The sequence below is a fragment of the Syzygium oleosum genome, unplaced genomic scaffold, assembly GCF_021117445.2.
Source record: "Syzygium oleosum isolate NSW1041296 unplaced genomic scaffold, Sole_v2.1 Sole_v2.07, whole genome shotgun sequence".
NCBI lineage: Eukaryota > Viridiplantae > Streptophyta > Magnoliopsida > Myrtales > Myrtaceae > Syzygium > Syzygium oleosum.
Window position 1 is genome coordinate 8,167,485 of NW_026607491.1, and position 15,015 is coordinate 8,182,499.

General features: G+C 41.2%; 3 protein-coding genes across 5 annotated transcripts; 1 reads left to right on the top strand and 2 right to left on the bottom strand.

The window, feature by feature from the left end:
• Positions 1 to 3,716, bottom strand: LOC115677109 (leucine-rich repeat-containing protein ODA7). 3 transcript variants are annotated; one of them, XM_030600174.2, is made up of 10 exons: positions 3,515 to 3,714; positions 3,316 to 3,387; positions 3,145 to 3,237; positions 2,254 to 2,335; positions 2,124 to 2,180; positions 1,507 to 1,571; positions 1,326 to 1,421; positions 1,056 to 1,142; positions 897 to 977; positions 1 to 805 (listed from the first exon to the last, which is right to left on the bottom strand). In XM_030600174.2, exons 1-10 carry the CDS (start codon positions 3,617 to 3,619, stop codon positions 215 to 217), a joined length of 1,329 nt encoding a protein of 442 aa, XP_030456034.1. In that variant the 5' UTR covers positions 3,620 to 3,714; the 3' UTR covers positions 1 to 214. The 3 variants fall into 3 exon arrangements, with proteins under 3 accessions (XP_030456034.1, XP_056169529.1, XP_056169530.1); XM_056313554.1 differs by lacking the exon at positions 2,124 to 2,180 and having other exon boundaries at positions 3,515 to 3,716; XM_056313555.1 differs by lacking the exons at positions 3,145 to 3,237; positions 3,316 to 3,387; positions 3,515 to 3,714 and adding an exon at positions 2,980 to 3,093.
• A 916-nt stretch (positions 3,717 to 4,632) lies between these two features.
• On the bottom strand, positions 4,633 to 9,092 carry LOC115677101 (ruvB-like protein 1). Its single transcript, XM_030600162.2, has 12 exons — positions 8,870 to 9,092; positions 8,202 to 8,390; positions 7,950 to 8,081; positions 7,705 to 7,854; positions 7,262 to 7,417; positions 6,756 to 6,890; positions 6,459 to 6,524; positions 6,269 to 6,375; positions 5,640 to 5,739; positions 5,452 to 5,543; positions 5,302 to 5,371; positions 4,633 to 5,201 (listed from the first exon to the last, which is right to left on the bottom strand). The coding sequence occupies exons 1-12, from the start codon at positions 8,957 to 8,959 to the stop codon at positions 5,112 to 5,114; spliced, it is 1,377 nt and encodes a 458-aa protein (XP_030456022.1). The 5' UTR covers positions 8,960 to 9,092; the 3' UTR covers positions 4,633 to 5,111.
• An 881-nt stretch (positions 9,093 to 9,973) lies between these two features.
• On the top strand, positions 9,974 to 14,062 carry LOC115677988 (uncharacterized). Its single transcript, XM_030601242.2, has 9 exons — positions 9,974 to 10,290; positions 10,529 to 10,695; positions 11,228 to 11,332; positions 11,497 to 11,553; positions 12,099 to 12,179; positions 12,364 to 12,398; positions 12,948 to 13,037; positions 13,134 to 13,293; positions 13,409 to 14,062. The coding sequence occupies exons 1-9, from the start codon at positions 10,143 to 10,145 to the stop codon at positions 13,520 to 13,522; spliced, it is 957 nt and encodes a 318-aa protein (XP_030457102.1). The 5' UTR covers positions 9,974 to 10,142; the 3' UTR covers positions 13,523 to 14,062.
• Positions 14,063 to 15,015: the final 953 nt, after the last annotated feature.

Genomic DNA, 15,015 nt, shown 5'->3' on the forward strand with positions numbered 1-15,015 from the left:
CATAAAAGACTTCGACGCGAAAAGAAATGGTGATTAGGCTCCAGAAAATTACAATCTTCAAGTCCTCTTACTAGACCAAACTTGATAAAAAAAAAGGAGTTCGAACTTCAATTGTTGACAATTTTGTTCAATTGAACAAGATGAGCGCCGACAGTTCGAGGGTTCAACGGCAGCTTGAGATGGTGATGCAGCAGTTCAATTAACCATGTAAAGCCTAACCGTCCCAAGTAGATAAACCTCCCATACCAATTTCATTTGTTGATGACTGCAGTTGAGAAGGATCAAAGGACCTCCTCTTTGGTTTCGTTTTCTTAGTAGGGATGCAAACCAAGCCACCCAGCAAGACCCCATCTTCGACATCCTTACCAATTGCACCCTTTTCTCCATCTCCTTTGGGATTATCCGTGGCTTCCTTAGCTTGGAAAAGCTCCATGAATGAAGCCTCTGCGTCGTCAATAACATCGAGTTCGCTGGTTTTCGCTCTCTTGGACTTTTTCCTCTCTTTCAGCTCTGGTGCCGCGTCATTATTGTCATCAAATGGAGCTTCTTTTCTCAGCAAATCATCCTTGCTTTTCTGCTTCTTCCGCTTCTGTCCTTGCGTTGAATGTTCACCATTTTCACTATGAATGCCCATTGTCACGTTATGCTTGGATTTCCTGTCTCTTCGCTCTTCCTCTTTGAATTCTTTACCATCAGCGACGGGAGGAAATTCGTCAATGACATCGACATCAAGCTTCTCGATTTTGGTGTTCTTATTGATGGGTTTTGCATTGAATATCTGCAAACTCGGTAGAGCTCCCCTGATCTGCAGTGAGATGTTAAATATATTCGTCTGACAGTAGGTAAAGACTGGACATACATGAAAATAAGGGGAAATTAACAATCGGGTAGTTTACCTTGTTCGTCGATTTCTCATTCTCCGCAATAGGATTTCCTAGTAAGTTGAGGTTTCTAAGGTTAACAAGCGATTTCAGCACCTGCAGTTTCTAGCATTAGAAGAGATGCAGGGTAGTTTAGTCCCAAGAACAGTGAAAATACAGCCAGAAATCCCTCACCTTCACATGCGACCAGCTCATGATCGAGTTACTTCCCAAATCCAAGTTCTGAAGTTTAACATTCTGAGCAAGTTCACTTGGCAGAGCCTGAGATTTGACCGCAACAGAAGAAGAGAGGAGAACAAGTTATGAACACAAGGGTCCACTGGACATGGGAGAGAAACATATAGTACAAAGACGACTTGCTTGCAATAACAATTCTATTAAAGCAATCAGCAAAATTTCATAGATAGCCTCAATTTAAATAGGTGAACCATAAATCAATCATACCGTAATCTGATTGTGAGCAAGTCTAAGTTCTTTCAGTTCGATGCAGGACTTGAGTGAAGTACCAATAGCTTGGAGTTGGCAATGTGAGAGAGAGAGCTGATAACCAAAAAACGAGAGACTACAGGAAATGGATACATCTAGGTAAAATATGTGCCTGTAATTATGTCAATCAAATGCATACCTTTGTAACTGACTTCAACTTCATTAAGGACTTGCCAATTTCTTCTATAGGATTCCTAGAAAGAACTACAGCGAAGAGAAAAGGTGAACAAAAGTACTAAGCATCTTAGTAGTAATTCTTATACTGAGAACAAGAACATCAAAATGGATCAACAGAAGACTTAGTCCGTAACTTATGCGTTTCTATATCTCTACAAAATTCCAGTGTAAGTAAATTACGGCTGATCATGAAGAAAAGGATAGAATAGATACACTTAAATGCACGCATGCCATAAAGTACATACTGTCGGCACCTAGAAAATTGAAGGCATCACCTAAATGAAGTTCAATGTGGATCCTTTTATCCATCTTTTCTTGATGGTCAAGAGTCGAGAGCTCACTTTCACCCGGTAGTGCAGTTATAGACCGTAATTACAACTGCTTTACCTATTTTCCAGTTAAAAGTGTTCTGCACTTCCTATTGAACCCTCTCCCTCCCCCTCTCTCAAACAAATACCAAAGACTACATGTGACAAACATTTTACGGTGATTATAGAAGGATAGGATATAATAAGCAAGCAGTATGTAAAAAGATTTGACATGCTGATGACATCTGAAAGAAGAACTTAGATGTCATACCGAGAGTGTTCAGTTCTTTCAATTGGTCAAGTGTGCATATGGAAACAATCTCGTTGTCTGTAAAACAAAGAAAGGAGAATCTGAATAGGAACCATTATCCAGCTTTTTGTGTCCAAGAAATATAACCCACCGTTTAAAATTAATGCACGTAGACTCACAAGCGACCTAACCTCATCCATGGATCTAAGTTTGTTTTTCCCAGCATTTAGCACCTGTTTAAAAATGGAAGAAAGTAATTTTCCATCTGTAACTAGCATCAAGCTTCATAGGGGAATATTATAAACATAGTACATTGAGGAAGTCCATTTCCAATTACAATGAAGCAGAAGAATTTGTGCCCAAAAGTCTCCCCATTCAAAAAGTAAAGGTTTCTGCAAGATTCTCTACTGAAAAGAGCTTAACGCTCTAACACAAAGCAACGCAACTGCAACTCCGTATATCAGATGCTTCCTACACATCGAAGTTCAAATGTTTAGATACACACACAAGAAATGATTCTTGTGTGTCAAAATGATTCCTCAGAGCCATCCGATGAGAAATCTGGATGAGCATCTTTTACCCAAGAAAAACAACCCATTTCTTTTGACAAATAATACAAAATGAGGTCACTCGAATACGAATCACAATGTAGCAGCTACAGGCCAATTAGCCACCGAATTCCTCAGAGTCAGAGCTATGGCATAAAATTCAGCTAACAAACAGATACCCACGGTCTTAGCTTCTGCATCCACCGGCGCCATTCAAAGGCAGACATCCCCAGCAAATTAGTTCAGCCTCGAGAAGAGCACACTCAAGGTAACAGAAGTTATAGGGGCAAACAAACTACAAGTACACAGGACTAGCCACCCCAGCTCACTTTCAACCTCACTTGAATCAGGCTCATAACCTTGAGGCTGAAGACATAAGCAAGGTTCCCCAAGAATGAGGTAACGACTTCCCCTCACGAAACCAGTAGACTCTCAAACCCATATTTCTAGCAAGTGAACACTGCCAAGAAGTCCAATGACAGTCAGCAACTCACGGTGAGGTTCGAGAGCCCTTCGATCCCTTTCAAGCTCCGCAGCTTGTTCTGGACCACGGACAACCATTTCAAGCCGACGCACGGCCTCAAACCCTGAAACCCACGTTCAGCATTCATCAAGCTCGAGCCCAGAGCACTCAAAAAGCCCCCGCCTCGGTGGCACGCACTTACCTCGAGCGAAGTGAGGTTGTTGAAGCCGAGATCGAGCCTCTGCAGGTTCCTGAAGTCCGCCAGACACGACACCTGGCGACGGCGACCGATGCAGAGCAATACCCATGAGAAACGAAAGCGGGAAGAAAGGTAAAAATAAAGGGAAATTTTTTTTCCTCCGGAGCAGTCGGAAACGGGAAACAGGGGAGCGTTCGCGTACATCGGTAAGAGCTTTCTGATCGAGTTTCAAAGACGAGATGGAGTCCGCGTCCCGCGCGTCGTTGTCCTTCAGCAGCTGCGCAGAGCTCAGGCGTCCCACCGGCATCGTCGGCGTTCGAGGGGGAAGCGACTTGCTTCCAAAACCCTAGCTATGGCCGCTCCGGTCAGAGCAGCAGCGACCAGAGGCATAAATGCCGGCGGCAAGTTTTATCTGGGTCGGGTTCGGATTGCACCCGATTTCCCGGGCCGAATCGTTGCTACCCGGAAAAATGATATAGATAGTTCATAAACTTTGTTTTAATATGCAATGTGATAATTAAATTTTACTGCAACGCGAAATGAGATTCTTGAATTTTTAAAATATCTAATGTGATTCCTAAATTTTCGGTACATGTTTTATGTATTTTTTGGACTATATGAAAATATTTAATGCAGTCCTGAACTTTAATTAATGAAAGTATCACATTGAACTAAAAATTCATGGACTGCATTTCACATTAAGCTTGAGTTTATAGATAATTTGTGTCATTATCTGTTGCTATTACTGTGTTGGTCAGTAGCATTTCGTGAGAGAATCGTCATCCAATGCAAGCTCCTCTTAGGTAATGAATCGGTAAGGCGTTATGACAAGCATCCAAATACGTCTATAGATTCTAGACAAGCACCAAAAATCAAACGATTCATGCACGTCCAAAGTCCATGCGCTCTACCCTCGCAATCGGTTAACAAAAGCGAAGTAACTACAAAGCTACGTCGTAACCAGATTACCGACCATGAACCCGACCAAGTCCAGAGGCAAATGCCGGCAAGCTTTACCAGGTCGAGTTTGGATTGAACCCAATTTTACCCGGGCTGGGCCAAGTCAACGCTGTTGTATCGTGAAGTGTGTCGTCGGTAATAGAATCGTCATCCAATGCAAGCTCCGCCTAGTTAATGAATAAGTAAGACGCCGTGCCAAGCACCCAAATGCCCTCTCGGTTCATCAGAAGACTCGCCAAGTTCAACGGTTCATGTAGACCTAAAGTGTTAGCGGGCAATTGGTTAACGAGGCGACGTAATGGCACAAGCCGGCACGTTTTTGCTTGCCTTAATTGCAGCTTGTTTAGCAAACCCAGCAAATCAAACCAATCACAACCGATTGCATAAGCCAAACTTGAATGTTAGTAGACAAAGGTGTACAAGTCAGAGAGCCATAAAGCCACAATTACAGCCAAAACAAGCAGCCATCTAGGCCATAAAATTTGATAGCCACCTCCTCCTACTTGTCCGTCGTGACAAAATTCTTCTCATCATCCATGACATATCCGAATCACCACGAGTGGACGATATCGTATGCCTAAAGACCAGGAATAAGTTATATTGCCTCACAGACCAAGAGATCATATACTAAAATCAGTGCCTAGCTGCTCGAGAATCAAAAGATGCATTTCAGCAACATCCACTGATAAGTCGCATCCACCGTTGGCCTTCTGTACGACAATCTATTAGCCAAGAAAAGGAGCCGAATTCTTCTAAGCGAGGATCTCCAACTTTTACCCGAGACACCGACACCATTTGAAGGACGGTGTATTTTTCCAACATCAGAAGCTGCGAAATTTTCATGAGATGTACTTTTCCTGCTGCTCCTGAAGCAACTTAGCCGAAGACTTGGCATCACGGTACAGAGAAGTCACTTCCTCAAGGTCCGCCTGCACAGCACAAAGAAACGACATCAGGACTACAGGATGGAGTAGCAAATTATGAGCCTTTGTAAAATCATGTATCGATACATATTGGATGGATATTCACCTTGCAAATGCCATCTCGGCCATTCATCTTCGCCACGACGCTGGCCGGTGATAATAGTTGTACCGCATGCCTACAGAAATACTCTATTTATATAAGAATCATGAAACACATATATCCCTTTGGCAAAAAGTCAAAACATTAAAAGTAGACCTTAAGGATGTCATTTGACCAATTTCTCCCAGATAGGCTAAACTTTCTTCGTCCACAACCAATTCCTCCACCTGAGCACGAATTGCTATAATCTGGCCAATCACAGGACATAACTTGCTTGAATATTTTGCTTTCGGAGCAATGGAAAAGAGAGAATACATGATATATAAAAGAGGTAAGTGACTTACCTGTATCATTTCAGCAGGACCATATATTTGTGTTCGAATAATCACCAAACGATCCAACAAGTCGACAGGAATGCCATGAGGACTAGTCATGTCAGTCCCTCTGCCAAAATCATGCACAATTTCCTGATTAATGAAGAGTTGCAGACCTCCATAGACCTTCATGTTTCTCATAACTCAGAAACTAAAATGTAAGAATTGTGGTTCCAAACAACCAAAGTCACACACTCTGTGATAAACATCACCTGTGGTCGCTGTTTACGTAAACTCGATGGACAAAGACATCGGTAATGACAACAAACAAAAGAGCCTTTCCTCATTAAGTAAGATCAATTACTAATCTTTCTATAAATGTAAATTGCAAAAGGACATGCAACGTGACGATAAAATTATGTGATTCTAGCTGATATATATCTTCTAAAGCAGCAAAATAGGTTTTTATGTCTCCTCTGGAACCTCTTGTACATTGACAACCGGATCATGTATAAGATGCATCATATTTGACTCAAATGAAGAGCCATCAAAATGCTCATTATGCTTTACCTAGCGCGTGCACACACAAACACACTGCCTCCCTCAAATTATTGATGAACATTCAAATTTAGACATTTTCTCAAGGAAAAAATCCATACCTAACATTACATATCCCTCTATTTGTGGCAAAGATCACTATTGGTGATAGTGAGCTCTCTAAAGCACGATTCATGTATGAGAAGCACTCCATATCCAGCATATGTACCTGAATAAATGGAATTCAGTAAATCGCACAAGAAATAGTTATACCTAGACAGGTCCATGATAGACAAAAGAAAGAGAAAGGACCTCATCAATAAATAGAACACCAGGAACGAGCTCAGCAATGCCTTCATCAATATATCGGTTAACAACCTGCCATCAACAGAATTTCATCACATTAGACTTTTGAAAAGTTGATATTTGTTACAAATAGTTATTAACAATAGCATTTCCTAGAAGTGAGACAATATCCCCATATTATTCCAAAAGAATGTCAAAACTGTCATCTCACCCATACTATGATACTGATTGGATGTTACTTCAAATTTCACAAAAGTTGCAATCTAGATTGCTAGTGCCATAAGTCCCCAAGTTGAGCTGTACCTTATTTATTTCTTGCCTTAACTTGTCAGTTATCTCTGTCTTTCTAGGCTTCATCATCTGACCCATTAGAGATAATATGTCCTGTCCACCTTGAGGCCGTGCATTTGCAGCATCCAGATCATGTAATGTTACATCCTGGAGAATCAAATGTTAAGAAACATGTAAAGAATTCCAAATGGAACTTGCAAAAACAAATCCAGGTAAATAGCCCTTATTGCAAGGTTTTATAAAACTCTGCCAGCATGTTTGCCTCTTTGGTCCGAGCTACCTTTACATGGTTTTATGGTCTCAATACCAGTGCTGAACTCACTAAAAACTTCAGTTTCAAGTAAAAAGGCCATCTGTAACAGCTACCAAGAGCTTTTGATTTGTTTTGAAAGCCATCCGGTCACCAGATGCAAACCAAGATTTTCCCTCACCATTTTTCTGTATAGCTATAACAGTAGGATTTATATTGTTACATATAGCACAATCAACCAAATTCTTCAGATTGAGAGATGCATAACCTGAACTATCTCCTTCTTTTTATGAACCTCTCCTTTAGGGAGTGGGACATACTCTTCTGCTTCAAGGTCAAATTCTGTGGCAAAAGCATCACTTCTACCGACTCTTTTGACTGCTCCACTATTTGCTTCGATGTATATAACATCACCAACAGCAACCTGCAAGAGATTTTGACAATCACAACAAGATTAATCTCATCTTAGATGGTAGATGATCCTTCACCATTTGGATCCTTGAATGAGAATAGTATAACTAAAAGCTCTACAAGTCATGATATCAAAGCGGACAAAATGCATACTGCAAGTAGCAGCAAATTAGAGAAAGAATGGAATAGCTTAATAAGGACCTGAAGAAAAAGTGCCTCAAATAGAAACAAAACTGTATGAACCCTAAAAACAGGTAAGAAAAGGCCCACAAAAAAAAAGAAAGAAAAACGATTCCTCACTTTTTCCTTGATCAAAGCATCATATATGGTCGGGTCCAACTTCAGTTGCTTTGTTCCTTTGACAGTTTTTAATCCAATGATCACATGGCTAATACTTTTGCCATAGCCACCAGTCACGCTCTCAGTTTCTTCTGGAGAAAGTTCAGTAACCTAAAAACAGCAGCAAATATCAGGAGTCGAGTCCAATACAAAGACAAGAAACAGCCGGAAGAAAAAAAAGTCGAGCTTCATAAGAAGTAACTTGCCTCTCCTTCATAGACCTCTTTATTTTCCTTTATACGTAGACCAATAGCCCGTCTAAAATTCTCCATCAAAACCTCGGTTTTCTTTACTTCTGAAGAGTACACCTCTGATCCGACCATGGGGCAGAATGGTACCTGCAAGCGTGCAACAAAAATTGAGTTGTGAGAAACAGAATGAACTACTGGAAGTGATTCACTCATAAATCCCAGCATAACAAAATACAGAGCCCTCAAAAGAATATAACACAAAAGTACCTTGCTCCCAAGTTCTTGGGATATTCCAAGGGCCAAAGCTGTCTTCCCGGTACCAGGTGGACCGGCCAGTAGAAGGGCTCGACCGGCCATCCGTTTCTGCCGTATCATGTCCACCACAAGACCCGCAGCTTCCCTGGCCTCTGCCTGACCCACAAAGCCGGAGGCCAAAGGCAATGCCCTTCCACCGGCCTAGTAAAAGACGGCAAGCAAAAGATAAAATTAGGGGAGAAATCACACCGAAAAGCATCTACTTGCTAAGCACCTTATCAAGCTAAGAATAATGCTTCAGCATGTTGCTGCTGCCAACTGCAACGGCCCTCATTAACGAGCTCGTAGAGGAGCTTCAACTTGTGCAATTTGCAGCCATGTGGGAATAATGGGTGTTTGTTCCGCCACTCAAAACCCATGACACCAAACGTGCCTCAGCCAAACTCCAAAGTAGAGGCCCCATTGCAAAGAAGGAACCCGAAAAACAGAGAGGAAAAGCGGACAAGCTCTAAAACCCTAAACCCCCTCCTCCCAACGGGCGAGTCGCTCCCCGGCGACGGACGAGCGCCGAGAGAAATCAACTCCTTCACGCGCCGAGCAGCGCCGGAGAATTCCAAAAGCGACAAGGAGGGGAGGCGTGTTCGAGCGTGAAGAGGGAGGGCGAGAGCTCGAGGTCTTACGTCGAGGCCGAGGCCCTTGATGTGGGTGTGGGTGGCGATCCGCTGCTTCTTCGTCGTGGACTGAACCTCTTCGATCTTCATCTTCTCCATCTCTCGCCGCCGCGTGCCTCTTCCTGGCTTAGCTCCGGCGATTCCAGAACAAACGCCCGCGTCGCGGCGTCGCGGAGCGGCTTCCGAAGCAGAGTCTGATGAACAGCGGGAGCCATCGTTAGGGGTTCACATGAGGCTTATAGTAGTTCCAAAATTTTCGAATACGATAACATATTTTTTTCAATTTCGAAAAGTTATATATATTTTTATTCGCGTTTTCCCATATTTATATAGTATTTTCGGAATTTTTAGGGGCTATTTGTTTCCCCGTTAGAATTTAATAGATTTTTCCATACATCCAAAAAACTCTCCTTTCATCTTCCACACATGAACCTAAAGACAATTAAATTCTAAGCGATAATAGAAAATGTTAACTAAATTGTAGATATCAAATATAAATCGATTGATTCATGGCCATGCGGCATCAAGCTTTAATTTGTTAGAACGAATTTATGTGCTAAAATTTAAATTAAATTAATAAAAACTGAAATAAAAAACAAAGTAATGAAAAATGAAAAAGAGAGAGAAAAAGTTAAAATTAAATGCATCACATAATAATTTAAGAGTCCTTTTGAAAGAGATAGAAAAACAAAAAAATTGGGAGAGGTAGACAAAAAAGAAAGAATAATACTAAACCCACTTGTTCTCTCCTACACATCCATAGAAACCCTCATTTCTTCTCATTTTCGAGACTACAACAATCAAATTATATGTTCGTCCTTCGAATAAGAAAATGGTAAAATCAAACGACGCTTTAATTCGAAGAATAATCTAGACAGTAATAAACTTTTTCAATATGAATTTGAAAAACCTAAAAGAATAAAATCACCAATCACCAATTTCGCCGTAAACAATCAAGCGCACCTCATTAATTGTCAAAAAAGCCCTCTTTTACAATATGTAAATCAATTATCAATTATACGTATGTGTACATAAATATGTATAATTTTAATGTATGAGATTTTTGCCCCCAATCCCCCAATATCTAGAGGGAAAACCGTTGGATAAGGGAGTTCCTCAACCGATACGCCACGTCACCCGTTTCGCCAACCTCCGCCCAATCGGAATCCTCGGCTTCGCCCATCGCCGCCGGCGCGCGCGCAGAAAATCGCCGACATTATTTCTTCGTCGTCAACTTCAGTTCGATTCCGAAATTCCCGGCGGAGGAGCGACCGCATCGCCGATGGAGGCCCTCTCAAGGGTCAGATGCTTCGCCACCGGCCCCGCCGTCCGCCTCCCCGGAGCCCTTCCGGTCCCCCGCCGCCGCCGGAGAGCGGCTCTCACGGCGACGACGCCGCCGCTCTCGGCCCTGAGAGCAAGCGCCGGGCTAGGTAACGGCACCTTCTCCGGTTGCTGATTGCTGATTGCTGATTGCTGATTGCTGATTGCTTTCGGTTTCATTGCGTTCGATGCGAAATGTTCGATGATGTTCGATGGAGTTTTCACCGGTTGTCGAATGGTTGCTTGCTTGCTCTTTGAGGAGATTTTTCCGCGATCTCTGTTTGTGATAGCCTTTGAGCCCCTGTAATCGTCGGAAAGCTGATGTCTCGGTTTTTTTGCTGCGCTCAGTCGGTGAACTAGTCGAGGACGAGGTACGGAAAACGTTCTTGAAGGAAAGACAGTTGAGCGGGGATTTCATCTCCAAGGCTTCCGATTTGCTTTGGCAGAGGGAGGCCCTGAAACTCGTCGAACCGGATGTTGGGAGGCTTCCGGGCAGTCCTCAGGAGCCAGACCAGGTTCAGTCACGTCTCTATATCATCTTCTTTTTCGCGTGTGATTGGGTCTAAGGAGTGATGGTGGACCTTCTTTTACTAGTTGGACTGTAATATACCTTTAGTAGCTAGTGGTGAGTAGCATATGCTATTCAGAAGCATAATCTTTGTGTGGCTACTTGGAAAGTCAAGTGGAGGTTTTGTCCCGCGGAGATATGTCTTTCCATGTCTGAGTGGAGGAGTAACGCTTCTTTATGTAGTTTTAGTTGTTTTTTATTTTGTCAAACTAGCGGCATGAAGTGATAAAGGAGGGTGGAGACATACTTTGTGAACACTAAGTCTTGTATGCCATGACATAGAATAGAAGGAAAATCCGACTTACAGTGTCACTAAGTTCGTCGACATGTCAGATGGTGATGCACATATATGTTTGAGGATTGGAAAGTGCAGAAACTCCTGACTCTATTACACAATTAAACGTGTGGAATTTCCTTGTTGAATTGCAAAAAATTTCTTTTAATAACGAAAAAGGACATGATGTGATGTACTTTTCCAGGTCGATGAAAATGATGATGACGGTGGGTTCTTGAAACTGTCAAAAACCAACGAATGGATCTTAGGTGACAACTCTGCACCACTGAACAAGAAAGCCATTGCTAAGGTATGCTTTTTGTTGTTCTCTTTGTCAGGTTCTCGAAGTCACATTGGATTGAACTTATTATATCTCACCATCCTCCTCCCAACAAAAGGAATGCCGGGAAAGATCATGCATCTCGATGAAGAAACTTTTGATTGGCTCTAATTGATTATCACTTGTTGTTACAGGCATTGCAGGATGATAGAGAAAAGAGGAGGAAGTTAAACCTACTCCAATATGAAGCTGTATGATACTTTCCTTTATTTGAGTTGGCTGATTAACCATATATCTGCAGTTTGCCTGCTATATCTTCTGGTTGTTTAACTCATCGAAACTAAACAAATGAAGTAGACTTCGAAACATTAAGATGGCCTGGCCCATTTCATTATGGGCAGGTTCTCCAGCCTATAAAATAGCAACGCGTGTCATTATGCATTCGTTACTCGAGTGGGTACATCCACATCAGCATTTTTATTCATTTTGATTAAAGAGATTCAGATAAAGCAGAGTGAACTTATCTTTTTAATATTTTGGTCCAACAACCTCTGGCAGAGGTGTCAGAGTAATTTCTAGAACTGGACGATGTGTTGCTGCAACTTAGCCTAGATCTCAGGATATCATGGTAATTAATCCCGTAAGGCCTTAATCATCTGATTTACGAGTTATGCTTTAGCATAGCTACGCAATGTGCAGTACTTTTCCTCACGAATGTCATAACTGCACTTCTAGTCATCTCTGAAGTTCTCCAAATGTTGTGTGGATACTGAGAATTCTATCTTTTCAATTGCAGTTGAAGAGGGAATTGATGCTCTTATCCATTGGTATCGGAACTGCTTGCGGTGGATACTGTTTGATAGTTTTGTCAATCCAGGTAAACTTGGTTTTAGAAAACAGGAATTGCATAGGTTTGTGGTCTGCTATTTTTAATTCCTCTACTACCTTCAGATCAACTTATCACATCCTTCCAGCTCAAATTGGAATGATTAGTTTATGTTAGAATGAAAGGGGAAATGAGAATAAACTGGAAAACTCCTACGTTTTCTTTGCTGGTGCAGGCTGCTATCAGCTATGCTGTGGGAGTTCTTTTCAGGTACTTCTTTATTGTTTCTGTGGACAGGCTTTTTCTTTTAACTCGATCATGGAGTAAAATTTGTCGAAGGAGTGGTATGGTGTACCCAGAGATTTTAAATGAGGGAATTCCATTTCTGCTTTAAGTTACCTTTGATTACCATTTTATGAGATTACTCACGAGGAGAATAGCTAGAAAGCAGATTAAGATTTCATATCTCTTTGCTTGCTCTTTATTTCTGTTTTGGGTTCGATAGTTGCCTTTTCCTTTCTACGCCCCCCTCTTTTAGTTAAGTCAATGCGTGCACTAGTTGTCTTTCTGATAGACAAAAACTTTATGCTGCTGACGATTCACTTGGTTTAAATATTCCACCGCCCAGAGTAATTCATCTAACTCGCCTGGATACATAGACTTGTTGGCCCTTTGCTGAACTGAGCAACCTGTGATTTATCTCCACTCCACATGTTCTTGTGAAAGAGATTAATAAAATCAGATGGCTGACTGCTTAAGATGTTGGTAATCATGGTTATCGATATTCGCTGGGGTACTCTGACATCTTTTTAACTGCAGTTGCTTGTACCTTCAGCTCTTGTGCCAGCATGCGGACAACTTATCTAGAGAAATGATTCCTTTGATTTTCAGACAGAAGAAGTTGAAAAAGTAAAAACTGCAAACCTTTGATTGGATCTCTGTGTTACTGCTCCTGCCATGGAACCTTCTTTATGTTCATACAAAAATTTGCATTACTCTTCTCAGAATAGGAATACGAAGTGAGGATCTAAGTGATTTTTTGGAGAGAACAATTAAAGGAAGCACTATGGCTCTTTCATCTCCGAGGCTTGTAATTCCTGCCGCAATATATGGATTATGGATCTTTTCTCATCAGTATGTTGGCAGTGACTTCTTTGACTTCCAGGTAGTCCTTAATGTCATTTTCTCTGTGGTGAAACATATTAAGACTGTAATCAATACCAGCAATGGAGAAAATAGCTCTTCGTACCTATTCAAGTGCCCTTCTCTGTTTTCCGCAGCTTGTTCCGGCCATGCTTGGGATGTTTGTGTATAAAGCTGCCGCCCTGGTTCAAGTTTATCGAGATAATGAGGACCTTCAGTTCGTGTTTCCAGAGAATGAGGAAAGCTACTGAATGTGATAAATATGAGACTCAGAATTTCCAGGGCAGTTTGTCTACCCATTCACTACTGTACTCTCGATGGCAGAATCAATATGCTATCATGATTACCAAAGTCTGCTACGCACACGATCAATACTCTTATATCATTGCTGACTTGCCTTTTGGGTTGACTGAGGAAGATTCAAGCAGGGGAAGCTCATACTTGGTGTCACCGTCCAAGCTATTTGAATGTGTAGAATACAAGTACGCCGTGTCTAATTTCAAGTCAATTTTGTGATCCTGGCAGGAAAAGCCTTGTCACTCTCTCACTCAACTGGAGAGACGCTTCTGAGTAGCGGCAGAGCTTTTCTGTTTTTCTTTGCTTGGGCTCAGTTGTTTTATTAGATTAGGATTAGAATGAGACTGTGCTCCAAAGATTCATTTGGAAAGCTTTTTTCATGCCATTAAAGATGAAATCGGGAAAATTTTATCTTTGTTCCGAGCCCAGTATAACAAACTATTTCTGCGGAAAGTAATTCATTCAAGTCCTCTCATGAGTGACTTGGTATATCATGCAGGGTCTTATCCATCTTCTTTGTATTTCCACCCACGATTATCATGCTGATTTTTTCTGCTTTGTTTGGTATTGGAATTAGTTTTCTTCATGTTCCGACATTGGACTGCATGACAGCTTAACCAAGGTCGGTGTCGCTTGAAGCAGGAGCATGGAATCATGTTCATATCGAGTCAGAAAAATCGAATTCGATTGCCAGTCTCTCACTTGATTTTGTCGGGTGGTGTCGTGTGGCGACAACAAAAAGACACATTTGAGCACAAGTTAAGCCAAAGGAATACCAATGATCTTAGATTGATCCATTGTTATCTGGTTCATCCTTGAGATATGCAGACCTTTTAAAATGGGTAATAAACCCATTTCTTAACCCATATTTGATTGATAAAGTTGTTATATGAGTTAGTTATATTTAGTAAATGAGTCATAAATAGGTTGAGAATGGTAAAACCTAATATAATATGGGTGTTAAATGTGTTAACAGCTTATTTAGACCAAACTCATCTCTATGATTCTTCCTCACCATTACTCAATTTCGCAGTCACTCACTCCACGCTTATAAGTTTTTCTAAATCTAGTTAAATATGGAAGTATTTCATTATTAGTGAAAATGTCTTTAATCTATTGTATGGATATCAATTTAGTTTTAAACTTTTTAATTTAGCTAGTTTAGTCCTAAATCTTTTAATAATTTTTCAATATTATCTTTCCAGCCAATTTGGACCGGAAATTACTCAGGGGACGTTGGCCATCTATGTGACACAGTGATTTCTAGCTAAAATATATTGGCAAATCATAAAAAAGATTATGACTAAATTGACCAAATTAAAAGGTTTAAGACTGAATTGACATCTTTAAATTTAAGACTTTCTTTAGTAATTTTTTCAAGGATTGGCACGAGCCATACAAGCTGTTCGCTGGCATGAGCGAAGAGACAGATTCCGAATAAATGCGA